We start from the raw sequence: 15,383 nt of genomic DNA, 5'->3' as shown, positions 1-15,383 counted from the left end.
TGGACCCACTCAAACAGCTCCATGTCTTTCTGGTACTGAGGACCCCAGAGCTGGATGCAGTACTCCAGGTGGGGTCTCACCAGCGCAGAGTAGAGGGGCAGAATCACTTCCCTCGACCTGCTGGCCACGCTTCTTTTGATGCAGCCCAGGATACGGTTGGCCTTCTGGGCTGCAAGAGCACGTTGCTGGGTCATGTCCCATTTTTCATCCACCAATACCCCCAAGTCCTTCTCCTGAGCGCTGCTCTCAATACATTCATCCCCCAGCCTGTATTGATACTGGGCACTGCCCCGACACAGGTGCAGAACCTTACACGTGGCCTTGTTGAACCTCAGGAGGTTCACATTAAATTATTTTAAAAAATAAACTGGTTCTTAGTGTATTTGTAAAAGCTTTTAAACAAGGTAAAAATCAATCTACTTCTCAAGTAAGGCAGTGCAACTGTGTGCAGAACATTATCAAGGAGCACAGTAGCTAACTGAAAAAAAAGAAAAATATTTCTGCTAGTTTCAATTAGAGTTATATATGTATTACTTGTAGATAAAGCTACAACACAATTTTCCACACAGAAATATTCTCAAGACCTAACTGTATCTTTGATTTTGAAAGGTTTTACTGGCTATCAAATGATAAAAACAGAGGAAATCCTACACATAATTCCTTTTCTCAATATTAAAATATTTTTCCAATGGAGTTTTACCATAATTTGAATTATTTTCATTACAAAATGATGGTGGTAAAGAGAGGGGAAAATAAAACAAACAATAGGTTTGTCCAGCTTCTCTGAATCAGGTAGTTGCTGCTTCTGTCCTATCGTCCCACAGGATTGGTTTGGAAACTAAACATAAATTATGGACAAATACATTCATCACATGCAAATCAAATACTGGAAGAGAAGACCACTCATAAATGCTCATTGAACCAACTGAAATTATCATATCTCCATCCTTATCTTGTGTTTCTAATTTACAGAAAAAATGGAACTATCTATCTAAACAATAGCATATGGTAACAATGAAAAGCAAGAAACAATTCTTCAACCCCATGTTAATTAAATGGAGATGAAATGACTACATTCTTCTGCATATGTTCAACCACTCTTTTTATTTCTTTTAATAACATCTTTTCATACAGCTTTTTTTTTCCTTGAAGCCCACTCATTTCTGCTCTTTAAACAGAACAAAAAGAGAGCAAAGAACAAGTGATATCTGGATGCTAGAGGAGATGAAAATGCAGATCAAATAATCACTCACATGCATTAAGCATTCTAAGTCTGTCAAATTTTAACTTTACATTTGCACCTACTGGAACACCATAGCACACATAAAAATAGACAATAAAGAGCAGATTAGTTGTTGCAATGGCCCCACTACTGAAAGGCTAAGTGAAAATATGACTCAAATAGCAATTTCAGAAAGCCAGTACTGATTTTGGTAGAATTTTAAAATATAAAGGCTAAGAATAGCTAGTGCAGCTACAACTAAAAAGAGGCATTAAAAATAACTTTAATAAACTGCTGAGCAGCCTTTAGTTTCACATAAACAGCAAGTGAAATGTATATGGTACTGAATTATGGTCACCTAGACTACTAAAAATGTGAGGATTCTGAACAAATCTTTAAAACAACGAATAGAATACTGCAGAAAAACAATAGCATGAAGCAAAACAATTTTGTTTTGCTGCAACCTACATAGTAGAAACTATTTCTAATTATATATTACTGATCCTTCTTAAGTAATAGCAATCAGAGCCCATGGACTTTTAAACAAAATAAAAAACATTCCACTGCTTAGTCCATTTTCTCTCTAGTTAATTTTCTTACATCTTTTTTACCTGAGAACCACTTTCAGTTGATGAAGTTTCTGACAAAAAAGACCAAGTTTATTGTTCTTTCAGAAAATTACTATTCTTTTTACATAGTGCTAAATCTTCTTCCTACTATGAATTAAATTGTTCCATTCTAATCTACATGCTCTCAACATTAAATTTACTCCTGACTAATTTGTCTTATCTGACCTAAAAAGGCGGGAACGAGGCCTCCCAAATTCCTTTTACAGAACATGCAGTCACATAGCTGCATCTTCAGTGCTCGGGTAAGGAGGGGCTGAAACTTCAGTGGGGTTCTGCATCCTGAATACCTAAGAGCTTGCTTACAGAGCACTAGACAGTTTGACTTTTCCCTGCTAGCTTGTCATTCCCTTGTTTAGTGTATTTGCAGCACAGCACCAAGAGTGTTGTGCCCACTAGTGTGCAACAGGTTCAAAGTACTCAGCAAGCAACAGATGCTCTGTGCTTCTGTGGCAGACAGGGTTTCTAGGCAAATGCATCTCCAGCCACCCCCCAGGGTGCCCAGAAATCCTGGATAAATGCTCAAACTCCTCAAACAGGGAACAAACCTAGAAAAATTTTATGTATGCTAATCCTACTAAAATGCAGTTTAGCCTTTGGTAAAACACATTTTAAAACTTCATGACCTACTTTCCTAGAGTAAGCATTTGCCAATTAGCCTGTATTAGTAACTCAAAAAACCCCCATGCAGAAGTGCCTGTGTCATTACTGCTAAAATCACTAAATTCGGTTGGTTGCTGTCCTGATTCAGAACTTTTCATTACGTTTACCTATCAAATTCAGAAGAATTAGCTCTTAAATATAATAAGCACATATTATGGCCAAGCACATAAAACCAAAAATAATCTTGCATATCCAAGAAAATAAGATTGATAAAATAATAGAAAATGCATATTTTGATTTATTAACCTGTGTGTTTCATAAAAGTAAGCAGTTTTCCTGAATATACTGTTTGCTTGTTCAGATGTACTTTAAAACTGTAGTTTTCTTCAGGGTAGGTTTACTAAAAATTTTGTTTCTGCCTTTAAGGAAAGTGGTAGCTCTCTCTGATGACTTCCTGTGAGAACCTGTGATAATAATAAACAACTTCTGTGAAGATTTTGAAAGTTAAAAAGTAAACAGGGGGAAAGAACTTTTTCCCTATTTGTACCATAGTATGTGTAACCCAGGCTCCGTGCATTGGCAGGTCTATGGCACTAACAAAACAGATTAGATTACAGCTCTTTTTCCTGACTTGAGATCTATATGACACATTTATATTCAGCTTTCTAACTGAAAACAATGAAACATATGAAATCTTCATATGGTAAGACATTGCTACATATATCTTCTCTCTGAAATAAATTATCTGAATCACTATTAGCTCTGTAAACACACCTTAAAAGCTTTTCCTGTTCACTGCTAACCGCCAGTGCGTCTTTCAGAGATACACTGAAGCCACATTGTCATCTATAGTAGTTAGAACAGTACTAATCCACATAGATGAGCAGGGATATACTTTTTCCAGAGTTAAAAAAAAAACAGGGGGAGGTGGGGATAGCACTTCTCCAAAAATAATTGTTTCTAAAATTATTTATATTTTGCAGGCATCACACCATCATTTAATGAATAAATACTGTACTCTTTTTCAGCAATTGCAATTACCAACTAAGACATTACAGAATAGAGTTCTAATAAATTTTAGTTATTCAGCTATTACTTTTCCCCTTGGTTTTATTTTCTAAGAACACAGGAATTCTAAACAGGCACTTCTGATTTAACATTGATCTGACAGTTACAGAAATTATTAAGCACTAGAGCATTTATGAGGCTAGTGTAAATCACAACTGCTGTTACCTGCTCTGATTTTTATGCCGTTATTTTCTTGGCGAACAGAGCCAGGCTGAAACACGTTCTACCATGACAGAATGCTGGGACCTTAATCCTATTTTTCCCCATGGTGCTTACAATTCTTTTCTGGGATTTCCCAAAAGGAATATTCCATAGTTTTATGTAGTGAGTTATGGTTTTTTTCCTTCAGTGCTTCTTATATATCATGATCTTGCAGAAATGTTTGAATTAACTTGTGTTTCAGAATAATTTTCCAAGTTTTGGAAACAGCATAAGATTACTATCCTATTTAAGGTTCCTTAAATCAAGTCGAACACAAAAAAGAGCAAAAAATATATAAATGACACTTACAATAATACTATAAGATTTTATAAATAGTTTTTGAGCTTACTCTGATTGGAACAATGTTTTTAAAGATAAATCTACTTCTTGGCCTGCATGACTGCAACTGAACAATTCACTGTTGATAAAAATCTAAGAGAAATGCCACTCAGGTCTCCAATAACAGCACTCATCAGAATGGTGCTAAATATGAAATGGGATGCTTATGTAAGTGAAGTAGCACACAGTTCACCTACAAACGTTCCACAATGCGAAGCGGAAGTAATCAATATTACAAATTAATACTTGTTCTTCATAATTTTGCTGTAAAGTCGATTATCATCGTGTTTATGTCTCATATTTCAGCCATATCATTGTAGCAGGGTATATACTGTGATATTCTGAGAGAAAAATAGGTGGAAATTAAGTACATTCCCTTTGATACAAACTGAGTATAAAGAACTCCACAGCAGAGTCAATCTGGAGAAGAAACAACAAAAAGGAATGGTAGGAAAAGAAATTAGGTACACCAAGAGCATAATGCCTGATAATCTTCCATATTTCAGAGAAAGCAGTCCAGGCAATTAATATTTTAATATACAGAACTCTAGTTTTTCTCCTTTTATTATCTGAGAAACCTGTGGATTTTTCTGAAACACACTTCAAATGTAACTTAACTTGTTGGCCATGCAAGTATCAGTAAATTTCAGACAGGATGTAAGCCTCACAGATAGCTCTTTGCCATGATTCATTGTCACCGTATGAATTATGCTCCTTATAATGCAAATTATTATGGTTAAAAATCATTATTAACTTATATTAATAGCAACAAACTATACAGATCAAATAATGTAGTACTTATTTTTACCCAAATGAACAGAACAGTTTTGAATTAGACAAGCAATAATGACCTCCTTTCAGAAAAAGAAAAAGTGTAGTCTTTATTTTTAAATTGTAGGGATCACTCCTGTTGATAACAAGCACCATATACACTTAAACAGCTAGCATTTCCAGTGATCAAAATTACAATAGTGAGAAAAAATACCTTCCTTACCTATGTATACAATTTTTAGATTCGAGATATGCCATACCAGAAGCAGCATCTAATGAAAATTTCACCAGCTGTTTGGTTTTTAGCTCATCCTTCTTTTTTCTTAAAAAGGACAGGAAATCACCTCCTAGAAAAACAGACGGATGGACAGTGAGACACAACAGATAAGATACTCACATTTATCTCTCATTAGGGGTGTGAGACCAAACAAAATGCAGCTATTAGCTATTCTCCTCGACCCATCAGTTTGAGGTTAGCCTAAAAGAAAGGAACTCACCTTTTAAAATGCAGTTTCCCTAATGTCCCTTAAATACTAGGTGCTTAAAAGTGAAAACTGCACAGCATGTTTTTGATATACCCAAAATCTTCACCAGTGTACATTAAATACAGACTTATATGAAAATTGTTGACAAAAACAATTGATAATTTGTGATATACTTCTCTAATCACAGAATGGTTGCTCTAGGGGTTTATAAAAATTGTGAATAAAGAGGTTAGCTCCTATTAGTTACATGAGAGTAACTGATTTTTAATTGATCATTTGCAGTGGTGTTTCTCAAATTCTACACAGATGTATTTGGAGCAGTAACAAAGTGTTTTACTTCTTGGGCAATGTTAACTACATATTTGACACTGGCAATTCAAGGCAAACAACTATTACTGTGACTTCATAGTCTTCTGCCTTGGAGGAACAAAGTTGCTGTCCTCTTGCCTGAGGAGGGGAAGGGGTCGGCATGAAGGATTTCCAAAAGGGAATTTGTGTTTGCAAAATAAGTTTCTAAAAATTGATTTAGGACAAAGATAAACAGGGGAGACATTATACAAATAATGCAATGCCATGTTCTGATTGATGTAACTGTAGTTAAGATTTTTTCTAAAACGTATTTTATTGTTCCAGGCAAAGACAAAAAATCATAGTGGAGCTTTCAACATCACACTATTTATTTGCTAGTGTGCAGCTAGCCATTGTTCCGATCTTTGTTTCTTTTCACTTTGCACTGAATTGACTATAGCAATTCTCTCTTTCAAGTAATGAACAGTTATACAATTTTATATACTGCCTTTCTTAGCAATGTGAAAAGACACTTTATATTAAAAGTTTCATATGGGATTTTCTTAGGACGGCATTTCTATTTATATTTCATATATAGAATGAAATAAAGAAGAAATAAAATAAGAGAACATTAAAGAAAAAAGTCTGCTGTTATGAAGTGTAAATGTAATGTCCTTCAAATATTACGTTGGAGTAATTGCAAAATGGATTAGCACCTTAACTGTGAACTGCTTTGTTTATTCATTTTGCCTGGGATCAGGTTTCTTTTAGTGCAGATGATCTGGATATGATGGCTTTATAGGCTGTCCCTTAATGAAAACACCCAGAAAATAAACACCTGATAAACTATACATAAAAACCACTGTTTCCATTTCACTTGCTTCCTTTTTTTGTAAACACAATAATACTAGAGGAAAGCCCAAAACCACTCTATTGTCACAGAATCATATAATAGCTGAGGTTGGCAGGGACCTCTGGAGGTCATCTGGTCCAACCCCCTGCTCAAGCAGGGTCACCTAGAGCTGGTTGCCTGGGACCATGTCCAGATGGCTTTTGAGTGGCTCTAAGGATGGATACTCCACAACGTCCCTGGGCAGCCTATGTCAGTGCTTGGTCATCCACACAGGGAAAAAGTGTTTCCTGATGTTCAGGGGGAACCTCCTGTGTTTCAGTCTGTGCCCATTGCCTCTGGTCCTGTCGCTGGGCACCACTGAAAAGACCCAGGCTCTGTCTTCTCTGCAGCCTTCCTTTGAGTATTTATATACATTGATGAGATCCCCCTGAGACTTCTCTCCTCCAGGCTGAACAGTCCCAGCTCTCTCAGCTTTTCCTCATAGGAGAGATGCTCCAGTCCCTTCGTCATCTCCATAGCCCTTTGCAGGACTCTCTCCAGTATGTCCATGTCCCTCTTGTACTTGGGAGCCCAGAACTGGACCCAGGACTCCAGGTGTGGCCTCACCAGTGCTGAGTGGAGGGGAAGGATCACCTCCCTTGACCTACTGGCAACACTTATTTTAATGTAGCCCAGGATACCATTCACCTTCTGTGAAGCAATGGCATGTTGCTGGTGCATGTTCAACCCCTGGTGTCCACCAGGACCCCCAGGGCCTTTTCTGCAAAGCTGCTTTCCAGCTGGGCAGCCCCCAGCATGTACTGGTGCCTGGGGTTGCTCCTCCCCAGGTGTAGGGCTTCACAGTTCTCCTTGTTAAACTGCATGAGGTTCCTGTCAGCCCGTTTCTCCAGCCTGTCCAGGTCCTTCTGGCTGGCAGCACGACCCTCTGGTGTATCAACCCCATCCTCCCAGTTTGGTGTCATCAGCAAACTTGCTGAGGGTGCACTCTGCCCCATCATCTAGCTCATTAACGAAGATGTTCAACGGTATTGGACCCAGTATTGACCCCGGGGTACACCGCTAGTTACTGGCCTCCAATTTTCTTAACGCTCTGATTCCAATTAAATAGGTGAATAAAATTATCTGATACATCCTTTCTTCAGTGACAGATTTCTGGCAATTTTTAAAAAGCAATGCACATAACAGCAAAACACAGTCTGTTTAAACCATATACGGTCTATTTTCAATGTGTAAGAGTAACAAAGGGTTTGTATAAACCACATAATCCAAACTTGTGGATCATCTAGGTATTTAAAATTAGACTGCCAGAACACATTGTTAAAGTGCAAAGATGAAAGCAAAGGTGAGTGATCTTTTTACTCACAACACAGCGAATGCTCTCATGTTAGGCCAACCAGCACCCCTCAGGTTAGCAAGCAAATATTGCATCCTGAGTACACCAGTAGTGCTGCTGGCATGCATGGAGCCCACGATGCCCTTTATTCCCAGGCTGGGTAACACACAGATGGAAAATCAAGAGTTGACTGCATGCCCTTGACTCTAAAGCCAATTTGAAATACTCTCTGTTTTACAAAAGACAGTTACACACATTACATCTCCAAAGTTTGACAGGGTGAACCTTGGGATACTGAATTTTAAATTGTACTGAAATCTTAAAAGAACAGAATACTACTGCAAACTGGACTGGGTAACGATCACCCTTCCTTTAATTTGACAGCTTCCTGATGTAGTGTAAGTGGCAAAAAGTAGGTATTGCCAGAAAGAAGGAAGATAAACACTCCATTGAAATATGTGTCATTTCTTACACATGTAAACAGAATTATTCTGGTTACAGCAGACAGTTAACAATAATTTTTAAGCAATTCTCCCCTCCAACACAAACAAACAAGCTGATGAAAATTATTTTGTTTATATACTGAGAACTCACTGTTCTGTACATAGGAATCATCTTTTAATTAGTAAGTATGATTATATGCCTTTATGAATGTGAAAGTCTTCCAATCTTGACAAATTGTGGCATTACTTGAATGAGAACAGTAAATCAAGGAAGCTTACAGAAAAAACATGTAAGACCATCCTAAAAAACCCCTACCCTCAATCAATCAATGTTCCAATATTGAAGACTGAGAATTTCTAACAACTTACTGCAGGAAGAACTGAAAAGACAGATAAGCTCAGTTTGATATACTAAAAAAACAGATGCCTTCTCACACAGTCATATTAAAAATGAAGGAACAAGTCGTAAGTAAGAAAGGTCTATTTATAAAAAGTGTTATAACAACACCAGTGTGAGTCTAAATTCGTACTCCTCACAATTCGTATAATTCTTTGTACAAATGAGTTACTGCTCTCCACAATCAACAGTAAAAAAATCTGTTCTCAAATAACAAGCTACTAAAGATAACAAGGTATCAAAATAAAAACTAACCATATCCATTAAAAAATTTAGAAATAATACATGTTATAAATTTGTTTCTAATATGCTCAGGCAATCAGATTAAGATCCTAATTTTCATCAGTTCATTTCTGAACAGAATTAAAAGCTGCCCAGTTCCTTACATCAGAATATGTCAAACTCGCAGAGTACAAGCCTGTAACTTTCCAATGCAGTCATACCACCAGGAAGTGCTTTAGATTTGCTAATTTTCAGTGTTTGGCAAGTACTGCATGAACTTGTAGAGTTTTGAGCAAAACCAGCACAGTATACCTCGAGTTGTATACAGTGTATTTTATGCCTATCATCAAAACACAGTTTTAATAAAATTATCTTAACCTATCTCAGAGTCTCAATAGTGAAAAAAGTCAGCAAAGGTATGTTTTCACTAGCAGTTCTGTTTTCTCATATCTGTCCTTGCATACAGATGACAAAAATGTCTTTTAAACACTCTGTTCAATATTGATTTGAAAGCACTGTTAGTTGCAGACAAAATAAAAGAGCAAAGTGATATACATCTCATTCTGTACAAGATATGTAATTTTAGGTTAAATCTGATTATCCTCGTCATTGTGATACCAACGTAGGCTTACGTGTCTGCCCTTTAACTAGCAGAATTACTCTTACTGGTAAATTCTGACTTTTACTGTCTACTGTGGCCAATGTTCCAGCTATTCATCTTCATAGGAAAGCAACCACATGAATACCTTCAAAGCTGAGTTAGGAGGATTTCACTACAAACCCTTCAGTGTAGAACTGTAGCTACGTAATATCTTTATGTGCTTATTAAAACAAGTTTAAATATAGAAAGCCCTAATTCACTACTTGCAGCACATAGTGTCAGAGCATTATCTCCAATGTAACAGCTGTTGATAAAAATGAAATAAACAGACCTATTAGACTACGAAACAACTGAAACAAAACTAGATGACTACATAATAGCAAGTAATGCTTTCTCTTATATGTGGAATTTCCATTGTATTCTACACGGCTACTTGTTATTCCAGTTAATGGCACACAACACTACCAGGAAATGAGTTCTGCTCCAACCACTCTAAGTACTATAGAAATAATTAGACCATTATAGTACTACCACTAAGCAGAAATCGACTGCCTGTTTTGGGTTTACAGGAGGATAAATAACAGTACTGGAGTGTCTGCCTAATATGATATAATTATTTTACTAAGTAGATGACAAAATGTAGTGCATAAGCACAAGCTCCATGAGAACAGCCTGCTGTAACTGGATTCCTGAAAACAGCCCTTCATGTATTTCACTGTGAATGTGAACTATTTCTCATTATATGCAGAAATTTTAAGAGAGTGAAAATACCACATATCAGCATCTCCTAGTATTGGCCATACTTTATAGCATAAACTTTATGCTGTACGTTAAGTAGTATTTTATGGCAATATAACAGTTCACTTAATGGTGCACACAAAAGTAAGCTAATGTCTTGCAAGAGAAAAAAAACTATTTGTGATCTATGAGAAGAAATCAGAATACAAGAAACAGCAATGAAATATGTTAAATCAGTTTACAATATATTTAATTATGGCAATCTCTGACTTTAATGGCATTTATAATCAACTATGAGTACATACTTCACTGTTTTCCTGAGCTGGTGCCCAAAATGGTACCTACCTACTTGTTCTAGGCACTCTTGGCATTATTCTGATAGCCAGTATTGATATTGAACATAGTTAAAATACAGTTGTGAACTTATGGTGGGAAATATCCCATTTATTGATATCTAGATATATAGACATACCTTATTTATATATCTCTATATAGTATATAATTTTAATAATGTTATAAATATTACACAAATATTAATAAATGTGTTAACATAACAGCAATTATTAAGAATGGTATGTAATTTTATTATTATTATTATTATTATTATTATTATTATTATTATTTACATATAACCTTTAATAAAGTGGGATAATTTCCTTTATTAAACAGCCTTGTTAAGTAGCAGTTTATTTAAAGAGTCCACTTAATTCTTCTTACATTTATACACACATTAATCATGCAGATGCAGCATGCTTCTGGCCATAACACTTAATGGTCACCTAACACAGAGGAGCTCCATGATTCCATATTTATATTTGTTTTATAAGCTATTATAATATTATTGAAATGACCTTTATCTGCACCTATAAGTATCTATAAATTTAAGGATTCATATGGTCAGTCTTTTGACTAACATAAGAAATTTAGAGTTTCTTTATTGCCCAGTATCTTAATCCCATATACATTATCAACAAAACAAACTCAAACACAGCTACTTAAAACTATGAATTTAAAATAGTAAACATGTATCTGTAGCAATTCTAAAGACAGTTATTTAAAAAAGTAAACAGCTATTTGACAAACTATTAAAAATATACTGGTTTAGAAATGCTGAAGCACTCATTTTCCTTAAAATAGTGTGCCTTCACTTTTCAACTAATGGATCACTTGTGTGTAATGCAGTGCTTTCACTTTTTTTTTTTTTAATTTTACCTAAGTAGTAACAGAAACTGTAAATAAACCCAAGGTTTTTCAACTGCCTGCAGAGTACTGTTGTGAAATCCAGTTAAAACTTCATTTTTCCTGTTAAGCAAAACAAACAGAAGTTGCTATAATAATGCAAAGTTTTGCCATAGTAATTTTAACGATGGCAGTAATGAAGTATGAGTGGAAATGCACCTATATGAAAACAAAGACGAAAGAAAAAAAAAAGAGTTAAAAGAACGGCGTTCATTGAGAGCCAAGGACATGATTAGCAGCAACAGATAGGTAAACACAGAGAAGATGTTGCTTGCACCAGGACTGAGACGCAGGTGACTTTTTAGCAGAAGACCTGTGATAAGACCACAATGGAGATGACTCATTACCACAAAATAGCTACACTACAATAAAATGAAGATGCGAAGAAGGTTACAACACATTATATGTGCTATTTCACTTCCTTTTAATGGGATGATAGACTACAGACATACAATATTCAAAATGAGGAAAATATTGACAATGGTCAGCAACCTTGCCTTAGATTTAAGGTGAATCAAATAAGCTAGAGTGTGATGCCAATGATCCTACCACATTAACTACTTATTCCCAAATGGCATAAATGCCTGTCCAAAACCAAGTCTGTCATTGTCTGTCAGGAAGAAACCATAAATCATAGCAAGACATCAATAGCCAGCGTCCCTTGTCCTCTGTGCTGCACAAAATAATCCTGCCCAGACTACTTGGACTCTATGTGTTGGTATTGTGGCTATGGGGATATAGGACTATGAGTGGTAGATAAACCTACTTCAGAAATTAACTAAAAGGAAAATCATCTTCCCTCAGGAAGTCTCCCATTCAGTTTTGTTTCATTAATTCCTATAATTGGACTATGCTTCAAAACCAGTAATCACTAGCCTTGTAAGGGATTCCAGATTACACAGTAGTGACGGCCCATGTGAAACAAACATACATGAAGAACAGGGTTTTTTTTAATCTGAAGAAAAACAATGAACATTTTTTAAATGCAGACACATTAAATAAATAATAAATATTTTTACTTAAAAGTTGTTCTAGGTAAAGCAAAAATAATAATGTGAAGGAATACCAACAAATAAAAGTAAAGAAATAAGATGCATACAGAAGTTCTTGCAGCTACCAAAACACTTCGCTGATTTTTTATGTTTGGTTGTTTTTATTCAAACAGATTTTCTAGTTCCATCCACTAGCTGGTTTATTTTTGTGCAATCTTGATACAAAATATAGTATTATCAGAGCCTAAAATATTTAAAAAGATAAAAATCAAACTCTAGTCTCAAATGTTACAGTAAAAGAAGACTGTATAGTGGGGCTTTGGTCTTGTTTTATAAAATAGAGAAGCTCTGAGCCGAAAGGAATTTTTAATCACCACCACCTATGCCCCAAACGAATCTGACTGTTCCCCTTCTTCTCTTAATATCCTCACAGCTGGAAACCATGCAGCAAATAGGAGGGCAGAGGCACATGTGAATGTACAAGACTAAGAAGAGGGGAAGGGAGGAAGAAGAAATGGGGTCTGTATGTGTACATGTGCATGTGTACTACAAGAGGGCTCAGCGGGAGATGGTGAAGTTGGACATACATGGAGAGAAGGAATCCACAGGGGGGTGTCTGGTTCATAGGGTAACATGCCCAACAAGAGAGAAGGTGGCAGAGGCAGAAGCACAGCAGGTTGCAGAGAAGTAGAGACAAAGAAAAATGGAAGGTGGAAGCATAGCTGAGTGCAAGAGGAAAGGAAAAAGTAAGAGAGACACAAAAACTAGAGAAACAGACAGGGGTCATATTTGTGTGAAGAAAAACTGTAGGGTAGACAGAAGGTGGCTTTAGCAACAGCTGGGTATTGAGCCAGATAACTTATTTGTCTAAAGCCTATCTTCCAGAGAAAAAAAGAAGAATTGAATGGAAAATAAAGCCAGACAGTCACTATCACTATTAAAAATCTGCACCATCTCTCTAATTTGAATTTGTCTAGAATTTGACTGACCTTTTTTTTTTTTTGCATTCATTTTTGACAGCGTGCAGTAAAGATTCAGGATGTGACTGCAAGATAGGACACAAATCTGAAATTTTCTGGCAAGTCAGCTACTGAGGATGCACAATACAACCAATGGGGCAGATGATGCAAACTTCATTAAAAGTTTTCACAGAATCATAGAATGGTTTGGGTTGGAAGGGACCTTAAAGATCATCTAGTTCCAACCCCCCTGCCATGGGCAAGGACACCTTCCACTAGACTCGGTTGCTCAAAGCCCCATCCAGCCTGGCCTTGAACACTTCCAAGGGAGGGGGCATCCACAACTTCTCTGGGCAACCTGTTCCAGTGTCTCACCACCCCCATAGTGAAGAATTTCTTCCTTATATCTAACCTAAATCTACCTTCTTTCACTTTAAAGCCATTACCCCTTGAGCTAGCACTGCATGCCCTTGTAAAAAGTCCCTCTCCATCTTTCTTGTAGGCCACCTTCAGGTACTGGAAGGCTGCTATAAGCTCTCCCTGGAGCCTTCGCTTCTGCAGGGTGAACAAGCCCAACTCTCTCAGCCTGTCTTCAGAGGAGAGATGCTCCAGCCCTGTAATCATTTTCGTGGCCCTCCTCTGGCCTCGCTCCAAGAGGTCCATGTCCTTCTTATGTCGGGGCCCCAGAGCTGAACGCAGTACTCCAGGTGGGGTCTCACAAGAGCGGAGTAGAGAGGGAGAATCACCTCCCTCGACCTGCTTGGCCATGCCTCTTTTGATGCAGCCCAGGATACGATTGTCTTTCTGGGCCGCAAGTACACATTGCTGGGTCATGTTGAGCTTCTTATCAACCAACACCCCCAAGTCCTTCTCCTAAAGGCTGCTCTCAATCCATTCTCCGCCCAGCCTGTAGTTGTGCTTGGGATTGCCCCGACCCATGTGCAGGACCTTGCACTTGGCCTTGTTGAACTTCATGAGGTTCTCATGGGCTCATCTCTCAAGCCTGTCAAGGTTCCTCTGGATGGCATCCCTTTCCCTCCAGCGTGTCGACCACGACACACAGCTTGGTGTCGTCGGCAAACTTGCTGAGGGTGCACTCAATCCCACTGTCCATGTCACCGACAAAGATGTTAAACAACGCCAGTCCCAATACTGACCCCTGAGGAACACAACTCGTCACTGGTGTCCACTTAGACATTGAGCCGTTGACGGCAACTCTTTGAGTGCAACCATCGAGCCAATTCCTTATCCACCAAGTGGTCCATCCGTCAAATCCATGTCTCTCCAATTTAGAGACAGGGATGTCGTGCGGGACAGTGTCAAGTGCTTTGCACAAGTCCAGGCAGATGACGTCAGTTGCTCTTCCCTTATCCACCAACGCTATAACCCCGTCGTAGAGGGCTACCAAATTTCTCAGGCACGATTTGCCCTTTGTGAAGCCACGTTGGCTGTCACCAATCGCATCCTTATTTTCCATGTGCCTCAGCATAGTTTCCAGGAGGATCTGCTCTGTGATCTTGCTAGGCACAGAGGTGAGACTGACTGGCCTGTAGCTCCCCGGGTCTTCCTTTTTTCTCTTTTTGAAAATGGGAGTTATGTTTCCCCTTTTCCGGTCAGTGGGAACTTCACCAGACTGCCATGAGTTTTCAAATATGATGGATAGTGGCTTAGCAACTTCATCCACCAGTTCCCTCAGGACCTGCGGATTCATCTCATCAGGTCCCATGGACTTGTGCACCTTCAGGTTCCTTAGATGGTCTCAAACCTGATCTTCTCCTACAGTGGGTGGTTCTTCATTCTCCCAGTCCCTACCCTTGCCTTCTGCGACTTGAGCACTTGCCAGTGAAGACTGAGGCAAAAAAATCTTAAGTACCTCAGCCTTCTCCATATCCCGGGTAACCAGGCCTCCCCTTTCCTTCCAGAGAGGGCCCTAGTCTTCCTTTTATCACTGATGTACCTATAGAAGTTTTTCTTGTTGCCCTTGACGTCCCTGGCCAGATTTA

At 37.8% G+C, this 15,383-nt stretch overlaps 1 protein-coding gene across 7 annotated transcripts in view; it reads right to left on the bottom strand.

The window, feature by feature from the left end:
• The window catches only part of FER (FER tyrosine kinase), a 200,385-nt gene that overhangs the window by 50,655 nt on the left and 134,347 nt on the right, over positions 1 to 15,383 (bottom strand). For all 7 annotated transcript variants that reach the window (XR_012042274.1, XM_072860242.1, XM_072860244.1 and 4 more), the window contains one exon: positions 5,054 to 5,177. Coding sequence is in view for 6 of the 7 variants with exons in the window: in XM_072860242.1 (XP_072716343.1) it covers positions 5,054 to 5,177 (124 nt within the window). In the remaining variant the exon portion in view is untranslated. The remainder of the gene's footprint in view (positions 1 to 5,053; positions 5,178 to 15,383) is intronic.

Source organism: Ciconia boyciana, chromosome 4 (assembly GCF_034638445.1).
Source record: "Ciconia boyciana chromosome 4, ASM3463844v1, whole genome shotgun sequence".
Lineage (NCBI taxonomy): Eukaryota > Metazoa > Chordata > Aves > Ciconiiformes > Ciconiidae > Ciconia > Ciconia boyciana.
This window is presented reverse-complemented; position numbering and strand designations above follow the sequence as displayed.